This window comes from Ctenopharyngodon idella, chromosome 2 (genome assembly GCF_019924925.1).
Source record: "Ctenopharyngodon idella isolate HZGC_01 chromosome 2, HZGC01, whole genome shotgun sequence".
NCBI classification, from domain to species: domain Eukaryota; kingdom Metazoa; phylum Chordata; class Actinopteri; order Cypriniformes; family Xenocyprididae; genus Ctenopharyngodon; species Ctenopharyngodon idella.
In genome coordinates this window covers 23,120,618-23,136,920 of record NC_067221.1, presented here as the reverse complement: position 1 = coordinate 23,136,920, position 16,303 = coordinate 23,120,618, and the positions used below count along the sequence as shown (strand labels likewise).

The window sequence follows — 16,303 nt, the reverse complement described above, 5'->3', positions numbered from 1 at the left end:
AATGCTCTCTGCTTCTAATAAACCAGACGACTACTACTACTACTACTACTACTTTGTGCGTATTAAACGTATTGATGACGTCTGTTTTGGGCTACTGTAGAAACATGGCGGCGCAAAATGGCGACTTAACATGTAAGGGAACCCGTGGTGTATGTAGATAGAAATGTCTCATTCTAAGGAAACATAGTTATGTATATTATATTGCATTTCTGTCAACAGATCCTCCCAAATTTTACACATTGCACCTTTAAGGGATGGCCCTTCTCTTATAATTTTTAAATTAATTTTGTAAAAATCCAATATGCTACATTGTATCAACTGTATTTTGAGCACAATAGAAATTATTTTTTGTTGACAACAAAAACTAATACAAAAGTATCTCTATATGCTATTCAAAATTTTGGGCTCAAAAAAGTTTTTTTTTTTTCCTTTTTGAAAGAATTTAATACTTTTATTCAGCAAGGATGCATTAAATTGATCTAAATTTACAGTAAAGACATTTATAATGTTACAAAAGATATCATTGTCAAATAAATGAAACTTTTGAAAGGTGGGGTAAATGCATTAAAGTTGCATAAACGCACAAGAAGACCAACAATTATGATTTTCTTTTCAAATTTCCTTGAAATTGTCTCATTAATACACTTAGAAGAAAATGTTCTACATAGAACCTTTTAAGGGTTCTTATCATGGGATCATTATTATGGAGTAATTATTATGGAATAATTTAAGAAATTTGACAAAAGGGTTCTTTAAAATTATAGAGCCCCATTAAACTTTTTCTAAGAGTGTACTAATGAAATGATAACTTAAAACCATTTTTATGTTGATATTTCAGTTCTATATTATGGAGCTGTTTTATCTAAAAGGGTTGTTATAAAAACCAAATAACCTCATGATTTGTGGTACAGCAGAGGGCAGTCATTATCCAGATATTCCCTCTGTTCCACTTCTCTACTGTTAGTGCTTTTGCACTTGCTGCAAACGACACCAACAGTTTGAGCACAATGCAGTGCTTTAAATTAGAATTAAATGGCACGTTATGAATGATAAACAGCAATCTTACATGAAGATGTTAAGCAAAAAATTATAAAGATCAAGATAGGCAACAGTTTATTATTTGATCAGCAATGAATGATCGACTTCACAAAGTAATTTAGTACATCTTTTTTCACCTTTAAAAAAAACAAAAACAAAACAAAAAAACCAGGCAAAGACAAATACCTGTGATTTGAGCAAAATAGAAATTGTTCATACAAAATTAAACTGACAACACAACAGTGAAGGCACAAAAATAAACATATATCAAAGTGATCCCTTATGGATTGTATTTTACAATAAAGTCAAAAAAAAAAAAAAAAATAAATCAACAATGTGATATCAATTCATTTGTGACATTTCTGAAATTAACCATCTGGATGGCACTATTTTTATGGTTAATATGACAACTTATGACCATGTTTTTATGTTCATGTGTATATTCTGAATACACTAAAGTATGACAATCAGCTATAGACGCTGCAATTTTTAAAAATTTTTATCACTTTATTAAATAAATTAAAAAGTCTAAAATAGTTCTAAAAAGACAACTGACGTATATCCATAATTCTATACAAAATTCTCTCTATGCAAAAGAGTGTTTCAAACATCACCCTTTCCCTTGGCTTGTGTTAAATATCATATACTCCCTACTTCAGCTATGCTACTAACAGAAATAATTTCTCTAGATTCTCCTCATGATAGGTCAAAACTTGGTGACTAAATGCTGTTGAAGCTTTTTTTAAAGGCTTGATAATGTATTATGTGAAGAAAAATACAGTGGTGAAATGTACTATTATTTTTTATTTGTTAAAAAAAAAAAAAAATCTTTGTCACATAAATTCAAATGTTCCCCATGCTAGCTATAAACAGCTGAAATCAAGGGGATCCTGTTCAGAGTAGAGCAGTTTTTCAGTGTTGTGGTGTGTGTGTGTAGCAGCGTTTAAAACCGTCCCTGTTTGGCGTCACCGATGGCTCCCCAGACATCGAACACAAACTCATCTGGGAAGGCAAAGTCACCAAGAGCCTCGTCCAGAGCCATGGCAAACTCGTCAGGGTTCTTCTTGTCTCTGCCCACCTCCACCATCGTGGCCGCTGTGCAGAATTGAGAAGAAAGATCAAGTCATCCCGTTTTGCAATACTTTAGAGCCTGACACATATTGGCAGTATTTGTTAATGCAATGAATCTTTTTTTTTTTTTTTCAAATTACAATGCAAAGGTCAGCCATCTTGTATTGACAACAATATTTTACATCATGTGGTTACCCAACACAGTACCAAAATCATTTAATATAATTATTTATTGCTGTCCTAAATATATTTTATGGTTACTTGAATTAAGTATCTGGATTATTAATTTGCATTTTGAATTGTCTGTTGTGACTCACTAGTTAAAAACCCCTGCTGCCAACAACAAATTAAATTTACAATTTATAAATCAATCTAAACACATATTTATGATGTTAACATTTATACTCACATATATTCATAAAGAGTGTTGGGGAAAGTTACTTTTAAAAGTAATGCATTACAATATTGCATTAATCCCAAAAAGTAACTAATTGTGTTAGTTACGTTTTAAGAAAAGTAATGCGTTACATTACTTTTGCATTACTTTTTCTCACCTGGGCTGGGCGTGCTTGTTTGTTTTTTAATAACGACAAAAAAAAGTTCTATTTTTGGCAAATGTAAAGGCCCTTTCACAACAAAAGTGAAATGAATAAGCCTCAGGCTGTAGGAAATGCATATTTACGCCTGTACGGCAGCTCAAACAAAGCTTTTTCAGCTGTGCTGCCATTCTGGATTAAAGAAGAATAGGATACAGGAGAAGGAAGTTCAACACTCTTATTTCTAAATCTAATCTAAATTCATATTTGCTTATTAGTATGGTTGAATTAGATCATTGAAGGTCAGCAGCAAAAACATTGGTTAATAAAGTGAGCTTAAATACATACAAAGTATATGTGTGTAATTTAATATAGCTAATTACAGGTTTCCGTAAAATTCTGAGATTGTATTTCACAGTTTTTATTCTTGTGTTACTTATTTGAAAAAGTAACTTAGATATTTTGTTGTAAATTGAAAAAGTAATGCATTACTTTACTAGTTAATAGAAAAAGTAATCTGATTATGTAACTCAAGTTACTTGTAATGCGTTACCCCCAACACTATTCATAAATATACATTCACATATATGTGCACACACACATTTTCAATTTAACAATAATTTTTACATAAAAAAATAAATAAATAATGTGGAGGCAACTGTTCAAATGTTTGTGGTCAGTAAAGAAACTAATACTTTTAGTGAATGAACAATTTAAAAATGTCTTTTCAGTCTGGTTTTAGAAAGCTGCATAGCACCGTTACTGCTGCTATGAAAGTGTTTAGAGACATTATTAATGTCTTGGATTGTAAACAGATTTGTTCAGCTCTCTTGAATTATCGAAGGCTTTTGAAACAGTTGATCATGACATCCTTTTAAAAGAGACTAATTGTTGGTCTCTCGGATAATGCTATAAAATAGTTTGCCAACTATCTTTCAGTACGAACTCAGTATGTGCTTTTAAAGGATTGTACTTCATATGTCTCTAAAGGAGTACCTCAGGAGTCAGTTCTAGGACCCATTTTATTTTCCTTGTATATAACTAACATTTGTGATAACATTCCTAATAATAGGCATCATTTTTATGCAGAAGATACTGCTGTTTATTGTTGCGCATCATCAGCACAACCTCTTCAATACTTGCAATCAATGTTTGAAATTGTCTCGTCTAGTTGAAGGAAATATTTGGTGTCTGCAACCTTTTTACCACTATTGGACAATGGAGATCTGATTTATATGAATGCTTCAGTACACTCTAAAAAACATGACATTGTTTTTCACAGTGCTTTAGGTTTTATTACTGGCTGTAGCTATCAAACACATCACTTTATGTTATATAATAAGGTTGAGTTACCATCTCTGTATATGCGGAGAAGTTTTAACTGGTATCGTTTTATTTATAATCCTATCTATGGTTACCTCCATCTTATTTGTCTCTCAGCTTATCCAATACACTCACCAGCCACTTTATTAGTTACACCTTGCTAGTAATCTCTTGTTCCACCACATCCTAAAAGTGGTTGAGATCTGGTGATTGTGGAGGCCATTTGAGTATAGTAAACTCAATGTCATGTTCAAGAAAACAGTTTGAGATGATATGAGCTTTGTGACATGGTTCGTTGTCCTACTGGAAGTAGCCTTAGAATATGGGTACACTGGGGTCATAGAGGGATGGACATGGTCAGCAACAATACTCAGGTAGCCTGTGGCATTTAAACAATGCTCAATTGGTATTAAGGGGCCCAAAGTGTGGCAAGAAAATATCCCACACACCATTACACCACCAGCAGCCTGAACCGTTGAAGCAAGCCAGGACAGATCCATGATTTCATGTTGTTTACAGCAAATTCTGACCCTATCTCATCTGAATGTTGCAGCAGAAATCGAGACTCATCAGTGTAGGCAACGTTTTTCTAGTCTTCTATTGACCAATTTTGGTGAGCTTGTGTGAATTGTTGCCTCAGTTTCCTGTTCTTAGCTGACAGGAGTGTCACTCGGTGTGGTCTTCTGCTGCTGTAGTCCATCTGCTTCAAGGTTCGACATGTTGTGCGTTCAGAAATGCTCTTCTGCATACCTCGGGTGTAACCAGTGGTTATTTGAGTTTCTTTTGATTTTCTATCAGCTTGAATCAATCTGGCCATTCTCCTCTGACCTCTAGCATCAACAAGGCACTTTCACCCACAGAACTGCTGCTTCCTGGATATTTTCTCTTTTTCTCTGTAAACCCTAGAGATGATTGTGCGTGAAAATCTCAGTAGATCAGCAGTTCCTGAAATACTCATACCAGTCTGTCTGGCACCAACTACCATGCTAACCAAAAACCAACTAAAGTCACTTAAATCATCTTTCTTCTCCATTCTAATGCTCAGTTTGAACTTCAGCAGTTTGTCTTGACCATGGCTGTGTCTGAAATCACCCCCATACCCTTAAATATGGCACTGTTTGAGAGGACAGCCATTTGTAGTGGTGTCTCAAACCATAGTCGACATTATTGAGTGCACTTATTCAATCCCAAAATGAAATGTTCAACAGCTAGAGAATACCCATAATGCACTGTAATGCCCGTAGCTGAATCATCCATCTATTTGTTTTCCAAACTGCTGGTTCAATGTGGGTACAGCGTAATATCATACAGATCATTCCTTTTTAATTGATTATTAAACTGTTTAATTAAGGTTTATACATGCTAGTTTCCATGACAGAGTTCAAGATAATTTTACTACTGGAGTTGCACAAACTATACAAAAGCATCAGCCCTTCCGGCGCACTCAGTTTTCATTCACTACTTTAAGTGGACTATATTAGTGGAGTAATGTAGGGAAAAGTGAATGAGGGTACAGGGGGCGATTTCGAACACATGCTCATGTCTACATGCCTAAAAGCATTGAGTTGCTGCTATGTGACTGGCTGATTATATATTTGTGTTAATGAGAAGTTGAACAGGTGTGCCTAATAAAGTGGTCGGTGAGTATGCTATAATCTTCATTCAAATGATCTGTTATACCTCAAAGTTTCTCAGGTCTAAACAGAGCTGGAAAAAAAAAAAAAAGACTTTAAATATAATGCTTTGCTTGGAATAATCTACTAAATAATTTAAAGCTTACCATGCTTCCATCACTGAATGAGTTTAAGGTACTCTGTGTTTTATCCTCTGGTAATTTGTTGTTGTGATCCTTGATTGTGTTGTCTTGTATGATGTTGTGAATTTGTAAATTTATGTTATTTGTCGCTGCCCTCTTGGCCAGGTCACTCTTGTAAAATAGATTTTAATCTCAATAAGTTTTTTTTTTTTTTTTTTTTTTTTTTTACATGGTTAAAGAAATGAATATTCAGCAAGGCTGCATTAAATTAATCAAAAGTAACAAAAGACATTGATAATGTTACAAAAGACTACAATTTCAAATAAATTCTGCTCTTTTAAACTTTTTAAACTCTTTTAAAGTTTCATCAAAGAATCCTGAAAAAACATCACAGTTTGGCTTAAAAATATTAATTAGCACATCTGTTTTCAACATTGATAATAATAAGAAATGTTTCTTGTGCAGCAAATCAGCATATTAAAATGACTCCTAAAGAATCATGTGACACTGGGGACAGGAGTCATCACTGGAATAAATTACATTTTATATTTAAAAAAAACATATTTCACATTATTACTGTTTTTACTGTATTTTTGATCAAATAAATGAAGCCTTAGTGAGCATAAGAGACTTGTGTCCCGAACTTTTGAACGGTAGGGTATTTTGTTAAAATACACTTTTTTTTGAATGTCAAAATTGAACCTTTATACGATCTTATAAAAATAGGTGATAAACACTTCATGACATGATGGACACTACAAAAGTCTCACCTAATTCAGTGTCTCGAATGCCCATGTAACTCTCAAGAAGGTCATCCACTCTCTTCACTGCCTTCTCTTCAAACTCAGTGGGCTGTAGAGGAATAAAAAGGCATTAGACTTTAAGTGAACGTTATGACCATAGTACTATTCAATTATCAGTGACCATGTTGCTAATACTATTACAAGCTATGGAAACATTGAGAAAACACAGTTACCATCTCCTCGACTGTTGCAGGTCCCTTTGAGCGCAATCTGAGGGTTTCTCTGCCTGTGCCTATCTTGCCCTCTCCTGAGGTTTTGCCTCCACCTCCTCTTGACCTTGGTTCAAGCATTTCTGCCAAGTGAAAAAACATATTCTTTTTTTTCTTTTTTTTTTTTTACACGTCAACATTTACTAGATCACATAATGAATTCTGAGGAGAAATAGAAGACTCATTTAAGACTCGTCAATCGCAATGCCTTATGGGAGTGACCGAACACTGCTGAGCTCTTTTGCTGCAGTTTCCATTGTTATAGCTTCTGATTGGTGGATCTCTTTTGAGGATTATGGGTAGTGTAGTTCTTCATTGGGAATTCAGCAATTAAACATTTTTATTTCAAAACCAGATTGAAGTCATTGACTTGTGGCTTGTTGAGAAGCAAATACCTTCACTTATCAACCTTAAAGCTTTGTTTCGAAAGATTTATACTTTTTTGAAAATAAAATTCTCTCTGGAAAAAATTAATGGGATATTTACTTCAGAAACCAACTGTTGCACTCTATTGTCTAGATTTTGTTCCAGTCATGTACATTCAAAATTAAGAATATCCAAAAATAGTACTTCAACAAGCATGAATAACAAACCGAAGGCTTTCATGGGCTCCACCAGTTTGAGGGTGAAGGACTGATCTTTGGGCAGCTCCTTCAGCATTCGTGCCACCTCATAGTGCCGCATCCCCACAATGTTCTTTCCATTAATGCATTCGATATGATCTCCCACACAGATCACCTTCACCCCATCCACCACACTGCCCTCTTTGATACGCTGCCAAATGGAAAACACACATGCTTTAGTTTTAAGAATAACTTATGTTAAAGTAGCAATTGAACAAATATATTTTAGGGTGTACTTTTACTTTAACACATTATAGGCTTAAAATAATATGTATAAACAACTCAAAAAATGGGTCTGAAACACAACTGACACTTTGCTTTAAAGATACAAATCCATCTTTCAGAGTTACAACTACAGCATGTGATCTTACAAAGACGTCCTTTTAAATTACAACTTATAAATATAATTAATAACTTCTCTCAATCAAAGCATGGCCAAACAAAGCCAACATCAGACAAAATGGTAAATAATGTTTTTATTTGTGCAGAGGGATCTCTTACAATTTACACAAAAATATAATAGTCTTCAGGCACTAGATTTGTTTACTTTCAAAAACATGCAAATCATTATCTATACAGGAAGGGCTAGTACTACGACAAGCTATTATGTGCATTACACTGCAGCTAAAAGGGCGGCATCCCATAATAACAGCCTGTTCTAGAAAGAAGCATCATTGTGAGTCTACCTTTATGAAGGCGTATCCAGCTCCATTGTCTGTGATGGTAAGCCCAAGTGCCTCCTCAGATTTGTACACCTCCACCTCCTTTTTGATCCCTTTTATGTGAGCGAAGATAAAGTCCTCCAGTCCTATCTGCCCTCCCAGCAGCTTTTCCATATCAATTTTGTGGGTGTTGAGTGTGCAAAATAGGATCTGTTGTAATACATTTAGAAAAGAGTTTCAACTATAATAACGTGGCAATTTTTAAAATAAAACATCCAGTGAGAACATTAAGGATTTATGCAACTTTACTAAATTTAATTTAGTAGCTGATCCCACAGTCAGAAATATACAATCTTCATTTGTTATATTAGAAAATGTTGTATGTCACCAAATATATAGTAATATTTTTAGAAGATAAAACAGAAATAAGAATGTGCACTGCAGTATTCAATAAAGCTCTGCAGATTTCTTGACAGAAATTTGTTTTTACGCCTATTATCTCTGTGTCACAATTTGGATGCAATCCTAAATAATTTCACCATGCTAAAGCCCAAAGTATTGTTCACTTTTTACAGGTACGTGAGGGTCAGTGATGCAAATTTTGTCATCAGAGGAGTACGCGCACTGCTGGATTTTTGTAACCGCAGGTCGCACATGCCCATTTAATTTTTTTTTGCAGTAATTACTTTATCCACAAAGTGGCAACCGTGCCCTAGGGGCGACGATTCACAAAGTAGTCAAAGAAAAACTGTATAAACAGAACGCATGCAAGCTACAGCGACAATGGAGACCTACATAGATGAGAGATTGTGCAAAGAGGTTAGAAAGTACCCCTATTTGTACAACTCTAGCATGAAAGTATACAAAGGTAAACAAAGGTAAAACGTCGAACGCCTGTGTATGCGTACAAGTCAAATGAAGTATGCTTTCCAAGGCTGTGCGTTTGACTGTGCGAGTACACTAGCATACGCAAAAGAAAACAAAGTTTACCCAGGGTTTTAGCCCCCAAGGTATGAGGCCTCTAAAAGGACATGGTGATAGCAAAAATACAAGATGGGAGGAAAAATTATATTTCAATGCTTTTGTGTTCTCTCGCAAAAGTATTTTGCTCCCCCAGGAAACTTTGCATTCGCTAACCACAAAAGTACAGTTTTTCAGGGGAACATAAATTTTCCGTGACCAAACGCAAAATAATTCAAATATAATTCTTCTCACTCATGCTTGTTATATCTCTTTAGGGGCTCCTTATCCAACAGATATTATTTTAAGAACACATAGTGGATCCTTTTTTGATTTTAATTATATTCTTATGATCCCATAAAGATTGTTTCAGACTTTTTCTAAATTATGATATAATTCCAACAGGAATACTGTACATCTTCCTTTTGATACTGCATTTTTTTAAAAGTATTTTTTAAATATTCTGGTTAATTTTTAACTACCAGTTGTAATCACTTAACATGTTTCACAACATTCAAATGCATTTCACAGAATTTCACCCCAAAATCAATACCTACAAGACTATAAAGGATAATTATTGTTACCCCTATTAAAAAAAAAAAAAAAAAAAACACAATGATGCAACAATAAAAGTTACTTCAAAATTATTTAGTCACAAATGCTGCTGTGTCTTATAAAGTTACAGCTTCTGTCCAAAAAAAATATGTATGGCATATATATGCAATAATACATTAAAGCAAGAAGAACCAAATGCAGATGGCAGGATGTTCAAACCCCCATAACCAATGTCCACACAGACAGACGGGGTCACCCTGGTGTCCATCATCTAAAAATCTGGCATCATGTCTGTCAGTGTCTGGCAGCAGCGAGGAAACATGAGACCTTGCAACCTGAGACACCAGATTTAATGGGCCGGACCAATGAACACTTGATGACAACTAAACGTTTAGTTGCTGCACAGCAGTATTGTATAACAAGTCAAGAAAGACTAAAGTATTTCACTTGCTTCATGATAAATTGATTGTAAACAAGATCTTAAGAACACACGCATGTTAAGGACAACCTTTGGACGCAATTTAACGAGAATCCGGCGTAAGAGAAAAGATCAGTCCATATCAGCTCTTTATAACGACCTTTGGTGGTGCAGCAGACACTCCAACAAAGCCGACTTGTTTTCTCCCCCTTTTGTGCTCTGCAAGCACTTTGGACACACATCAGCTGACATACAAGACTGTTGCCCTGGTTACCAGAGCCTATCAAAAGGGCCGGGATTAAGGGAGAGCTTTCGCAGGGACAGGAGGGGGGCGGATCTTTGCCATATCTGGGGGCGTATTCACGGACACCTACACTGTGTTACCAAGGCTGCGACTGACATCATGCTTCCTCTTACACATTGCACGTTTTTAGAGACACAGCGGATCTACGCTCTGACGTACCCGCCCACATCATGTGAGAAAAACCTCCTTCAACTGGCAAATGTTTCACCTTCGATACGGGACACACCCACAGGATTGCAACAAGCCGACCTTTCAGAAGCACATTCTTGAAACAGGCAGGAAATCAACTGAGCTTATCAAAGCAACTTTGTTAGCCAATATACAGGATTATAGTGATCTACTACAACACATCTGTGGGGGAAAAAAAGTGGATTGTGGGACAAATCTGCATTTTTGTTGGATAGAGAGTGGCCCGTTTCTTTGGTAACCGGGTGCTATTTTGGGGTCTTGGCAGGGCAATCTGCTCTAATGAATGAATGAGCAAAGCCTAAAGATTAAGCCGGCATTAATAACAGACCAAAAGAAAAAAAGAACAAACATGATGTATACAGCAGGTTGAGGCTTTGAGAGATTAATAGTTTAACAGGTCAAAATGCTGAAGCAGCCAGGTTTCACACCACACCAACATGTTTGTTGATGAAGTGAAGAGAATCATCAAATCATTCATTACAGCGACTGACTAACTAGCTAGCTTAGATATTACTGTGTAAATCCATTCACAACAGCAAAATAAGACTCATCAACATTTTTCCACAGGTAACCCATTAACATTGGTGGGGTAAAGGAAGGATTCAAAACTTCACTGTGCTTACCCTGTGAATTAGAGTGAAATTGGGTCAACTTACTTTTATATTTATCAACAAACCAAACATGACAACTGTTAAAGGGATAGTTCATTCAAAAATTTAAATTCTCTCATCAATTACTCACCCTTCTTTTGTGTTTCACAGAAGTCATACAGTTTTGGAAAGACATTAATAACATTTTTGGGAGAACTATCCCATTGAGGTCAAATAGATTTTTTTTTTTCTGTCATTACCTTGTACTTTTCATAAAGTAAAAGGTAATAAACCAATCTAACATCCATTATGTTAAAACGCGTTTATTCAAAATACACAGACTGACGTCTGAAGTTACAACATAACCATCTAAACGGGTTTCAATAAAGGCGCGACTCAAATTATGTTGTGTTTGAACACATTCCATTTAGCTGACAACAGCAAGTACATACTTGAAGGACATGTTACAGCACTGATAAATCATATTCCTTATAATAACCCTGAGTACTGTAGGATCAGCCCCAGTTATCAGTGTGGGTGACAAGTACTGCAATATAATAATAGGATATGCTTTATAGGGTGTCAATACATCCCCAAAGATATTACACAAGATATTAAGAAGATATTACTGTAACACATCTTTTACTTTTGAGCTTTGTGGTGGAAGTCAAGCTACTTTGTAAAAGTAAGTAGCAAAAGTAAAGTACAGATACCCTAACAAAATATTAATCCTTTTCGAGTATAAAAGTACTTGATTACGAAAATTAAACTTCAACATTGTAAAATATCAGTTTCAAATACTGATAATTCAAGGATTGGATCACTGAATCATTGAGTTAATGATTGTAGAACCACAGCAATATATATAACATTTTTAATGAAATGTAATGGAGTAGTAGGAGAAGTAAGGTTGACATTATTTCCATTGTTGATATATTGAAACAGGAAGTCTGCACTGGAAATAGAAATTCTGACATATCCATAAATGGCCAATATGCTTTAGTTGAGCTATAATTCCATAAACTATAATTCTAGGCTGGTGGTGTTAGAGGTGGGGCATTCTAATTGTAAGATCTAATTGGACAAAAAGATAAAAAGACATTTTAAACAGTGTAGTCTATATCTGCAACTTTTACCACAACAAAACACCAGCTCTTTGTCTTTAATAGACATTAAAATAGGCTTAATACTTTATACGCAAAATATAAAATGTTTTACTTCTCTTTGATTTTGGGGTAAAATATGACCTGCACATGTTCTTGCTGAGCTTTACAAAATTCTCCTTATTGAACACAACAATATGGAATTGCATACCTTGTCAGTGCATAAATCAACCTGATAAACACTGAATTTATTGTCTGGTCGGATTGCGAAGGGTTACACAGGGGACTGATTTTGTTTCTACGATGGATGATACTGTCTATGAAACATTACAGGAATATTTGTAAATTATCTCACCAGGGGCCGTATGCTAATCACACTGAGATATATTGTGTGTTCCTATCACATCAGATAAGGATCATGCTAATCAACAACGCTGCGGTCTATCCAGCTTTTTAAAAAGACAGTCTCCCTGACTACTCATTTGAATTTTAAAAATAACACAAACGACAACATTTTCAGTACTGCTTTCTTCAGTCTTAATGGAAAATTCATAGGTCACAACTTTTATTTGGGTTCCCATTATAACTCCATTAGCAATACTATAAACATACTTTCACTCCCATTGAACAGAACTTCCCAGTTCATTTTTAGTATTAATAAGGCCTTTAATGAGGAGACTACTTCAGATTGCACTATACTGGCTTGCTGTTATAAGAACAAAAACTGCTTTTCAAATATTCAGGTTAGTCCTGCTAATTCAAACAACCAATACCAATAATTCTAAATAACTGACACTGAAAAACATAGAAAGCTGTTGAGCAGACAACACAATGTCCAGACATGAGCACCTGCATGCAAATGCTAAACAAATGACATTTTGGCTCCATGAAAAGAAACTTCAGTGAAGTCACGTAGTCCAGCAAGCGCAATAGAGTTCCTATGTCGAGATAATAAACAGACTTTGACCAGTGAAGTTCTGTTAAATTACAGATACATCTTTACAATGTCTTTGTTTTACCTGTGTTAAACCATCTTAACAATTACAGCTGAGAAGTCTGGCTTCAGTCTGCAATTTACTTGACAAGAGGAGTCCCTTTGTCACATTAATTTTGCATAGGAAGGTAATGAATGTTGTACACACGTTAACATGTTAAAAGAGAGCAGTTTAACCTAATTGACACTGCCCTTTTAACCGGGTATACCGGTACTTAATTTTCTCAAAGTCAACATGGTGAAATTTTGAATGCCTTGTGTGCTATGATATTGGCAGTAGACCAAACAATCCATTACATATATGACAGCTTTCAAATTACTGCTCAAAATGCAAAAGGTAGCCAATTTACTACAAAATTCATCCCAATATCCTGGGAACGACAGAGTCATCTAGCAATCAATAGGCAACACATGGAAAAGAGTAATGGTGCACAGTATGCACTACTCTGCATACCCTCCATCCCCGGGGAGGCCGGAGCGATTTATCATCATGTGTTTGGGTTGTACCCACTGTAACAGGATGTGAGGGACTTCCTCCTAGGACCTGCAATGTTCCTATACCATCATCAGGAGCCACCATTTGAACACGCAAATGACTAATCATAAAGAAACTGTGTTGGATCAGCAATGGATAAAATTCACAAGGCCATCGAGTGATTTATTTTTAGAATACCATCAAACCAATGTGTTGGCTGACCTTCAAATCCTTTAAACGCCACACACCTGATAGATCTGTCTAAACAGTCTGGTTACTTGTCTGACTGGTTTTTGGCATGAACCCCCTTAAGTGTTTTTAGTACAGGAACTAGCAGGAAACTTGTGAGGACCAATGAGGATCAACTGATATATGAGGCCTGACAACACTATTCATTCACACTCTCATAAATAACCGTTTCAGTTACAACCAAAAAGATTTTTAACACTTGATGCCATAGGAGAACCTTACTGTTTTCAACAAAGAACTTTTTAGTTTATTAGCGATTTAGAAGGTATCTATGCACCCAGAAACAAATATACTTAAGTCTAAAATGGTTAATCAAGAATTATTTTTAATCTCTAACAACCAAATTCTAAATTCAAGAACCTTTCAAGTTTCAAATACCAAATTCAAAAACCTGGTTACATCCTTAAGAAAGAAAAATGATTCATTTTCCAAGGAACTATTGGAAAAAGTTCCAACTTTATCATGAGAAAACGTAACTATTTTACGAGGTGGTGATTTCGTATAAATTTGTATAATGTAATTAGCCTGGAAATTCACGATTTTTGGGAAAAAGCAAGCATGATGTCACTCCTAAACCCAACCCGCCAGTGAGGCATAAGCAGATTGTACGAAAATGTGGTTCTATGAAATCATATGAATTAGCCACCAATTCAACAAAACATAAAATAGTTACAAATTGACATGAGAGTGATGGAATTTCACCTTGAAGGTTTATTACCTGAATTATGTGGTGCTTTCAACTTCATGTATATGAGTCAGTGACATAATGCTCATCTTTTTTTTTTTTTTTTGTATGTTAAATACAAAAATTAACTTTATGTGTTAAAATTAACACATTCTTTGTTGCACTACAAAGGCAAAACAGGAATTAAATCAACACTGAAACTGAAAAAAGTTTTTTGAAAGAGCACAATCTTGAAGAATTTATCATATTTTAATGCTTGTTTTATCTTATTTAAAATAATTTTAAGTCATCGTGAGGCCCCGGACTCCTGGTTGAGAACCACTAAACTAACTAAAAATGGCATTTCTAAGCACTTTTAGAATGTTTTAAACTAGATTTTTGTATAGCTAAGAATCTCATTTTTCTCCTTATTTGTCATTGACCCATAGGCTATAACATTTTTATTTTGGCAACTCCCTGTAAAATGTAAAATGTGTCTTTACAAAGAGTGCTTTCAGGATACAACCAAAACTCATTTCTGAAAGCAAAACAAAAAAGCCAACGACTCCCTGAGATTTTAAGCTCCCTGAAAGACGCACCTTATGCAAACACCAGACAGTGTATTTCACGAGGAGGCTTTTGATTCGCAACTTCGTTTGTATAATTTATTTCTGACTCACTGCCTGCGTACTGACTCAAGTTCACACTGAGATATTGAAATAGCTTGTATTTAACAGTAGATATTTACCTCATCTTGACTTAAATTAAACGCTTCCGCTATTTTGCTGTACAGCTCTTTGACGTTTGTGAAGCCCTCGATTCTCCCCGTGGGACTCCCGTGCGCGAGCTGCGTGTGAAACACCAGTTTCGGTCGCAGGCTGGCAGGTGGAGGAGGGAGTCCGCCACCGTTCACCGCTGACTTCCCGACACCTGCGTGTCCGCTGACCTCCTCGTTTTCCACTAAGTTAGAGCTTTCCCTCGACTTATTTTTCTTTTTTCTTAGTCCCAAAGGCATGTTCGCTCCTCCTGTAAATCCGTAGGGGGACTGAAGTGCACGGGAACCGGACAGCTAGAGCATTGAAAGACGGAAAACAACCTGTTGAATGGGTCCTTTTAGTTCGGTGAGCTTGTTTCCTCTCTTCGAAAGCGACCCAGAGGCTAAAACGGTGGTATATAACAAATAGTAATAATAAACGGTATGCGGATCTACTGTAAACGCTCTAGCCGCTGAGGAGCAGAAAATGGACAACTCTACGGCCAAACGCACGCGCGCTACAGGACGCTGTGACGTCATTCAGAAACTCATTTACCTGGCTCAGGTGTCAATTAATGAATTTTTTTTTTTTTTTTTTTTTTTTGGAACTCCAACCGGTGGAAGCAGATGAAGATAAACATAGCCTACGACTAAAACTGTGATTATTATGCCATAAATAGGGTAGGCCTATTACAAGACACATTTTTATCTCTAAATTAACAGATTACATAACCGTTACGAGTGTGTAGAAACTATAGCCTATATAACCAATAAATACACATTGCGAGTTTATAATATACTTTCGTCCAGTAGCCTACTGCAAATACGTTCATTCATTCTTAATCATTTAGTAAGGATACAGACAATCGTCTAGCTTTGTCAGGGTTTTCATTGAGATTTAGCTAAGCTATGCCCGAAATTCTGCTTTCATAATTCACAGTCATCATTCTGATATGGTGACTAATTCTCAGTAGCAAATGTTGCTTAGTATTTTGGACCTAATTTTGAACATGTGGCGTCCTCTGGC

At 35.6% G+C, this 16,303-nt stretch overlaps 1 protein-coding gene across 1 annotated transcript; it reads right to left on the bottom strand.

The window, feature by feature from the left end:
• Positions 1-1,096: 1,096 nt before the first annotated feature.
• On the bottom strand, positions 1,097-15,830 carry gipc2 (GIPC PDZ domain containing family, member 2). The gene is made up of 6 exons (XM_051914475.1): positions 15,271-15,830; positions 8,046-8,231; positions 7,330-7,510; positions 6,701-6,819; positions 6,495-6,576; positions 1,097-2,133 (listed from the first exon to the last, which is right to left on the bottom strand). The coding sequence occupies exons 1-6, from the start codon at positions 15,535-15,537 to the stop codon at positions 1,982-1,984; spliced, it is 987 nt and encodes a 328-aa protein (XP_051770435.1). The 5' UTR covers positions 15,538-15,830; the 3' UTR covers positions 1,097-1,981.
• Between the last annotated feature and the right edge of the window lie 473 nt (positions 15,831-16,303).

Bases quoted from the DNA above. Each gene is read 5' to 3' on its own strand.
- gipc2 (XM_051914475.1), bottom strand. From the start codon at position 15,537: ATGCCTTTGGGACTAAGAAAAAAGAAAAATAAGTCGAGGGAAAGCTCT. The intron at 6,577-6,700 runs GTAACTGTGTTT...ATTCCTCTACAG, and splicing joins CTGCAACAGTCGAGGAGATG to CCCACTGAGTTTGAAGAGAA. The intron at 2,134-6,494 runs GTGAGACTTTTG...AATTCTGCACAG, and splicing joins CATTCGAGACACTGAATTAG to CGGCCACGATGGTGGAGGTG.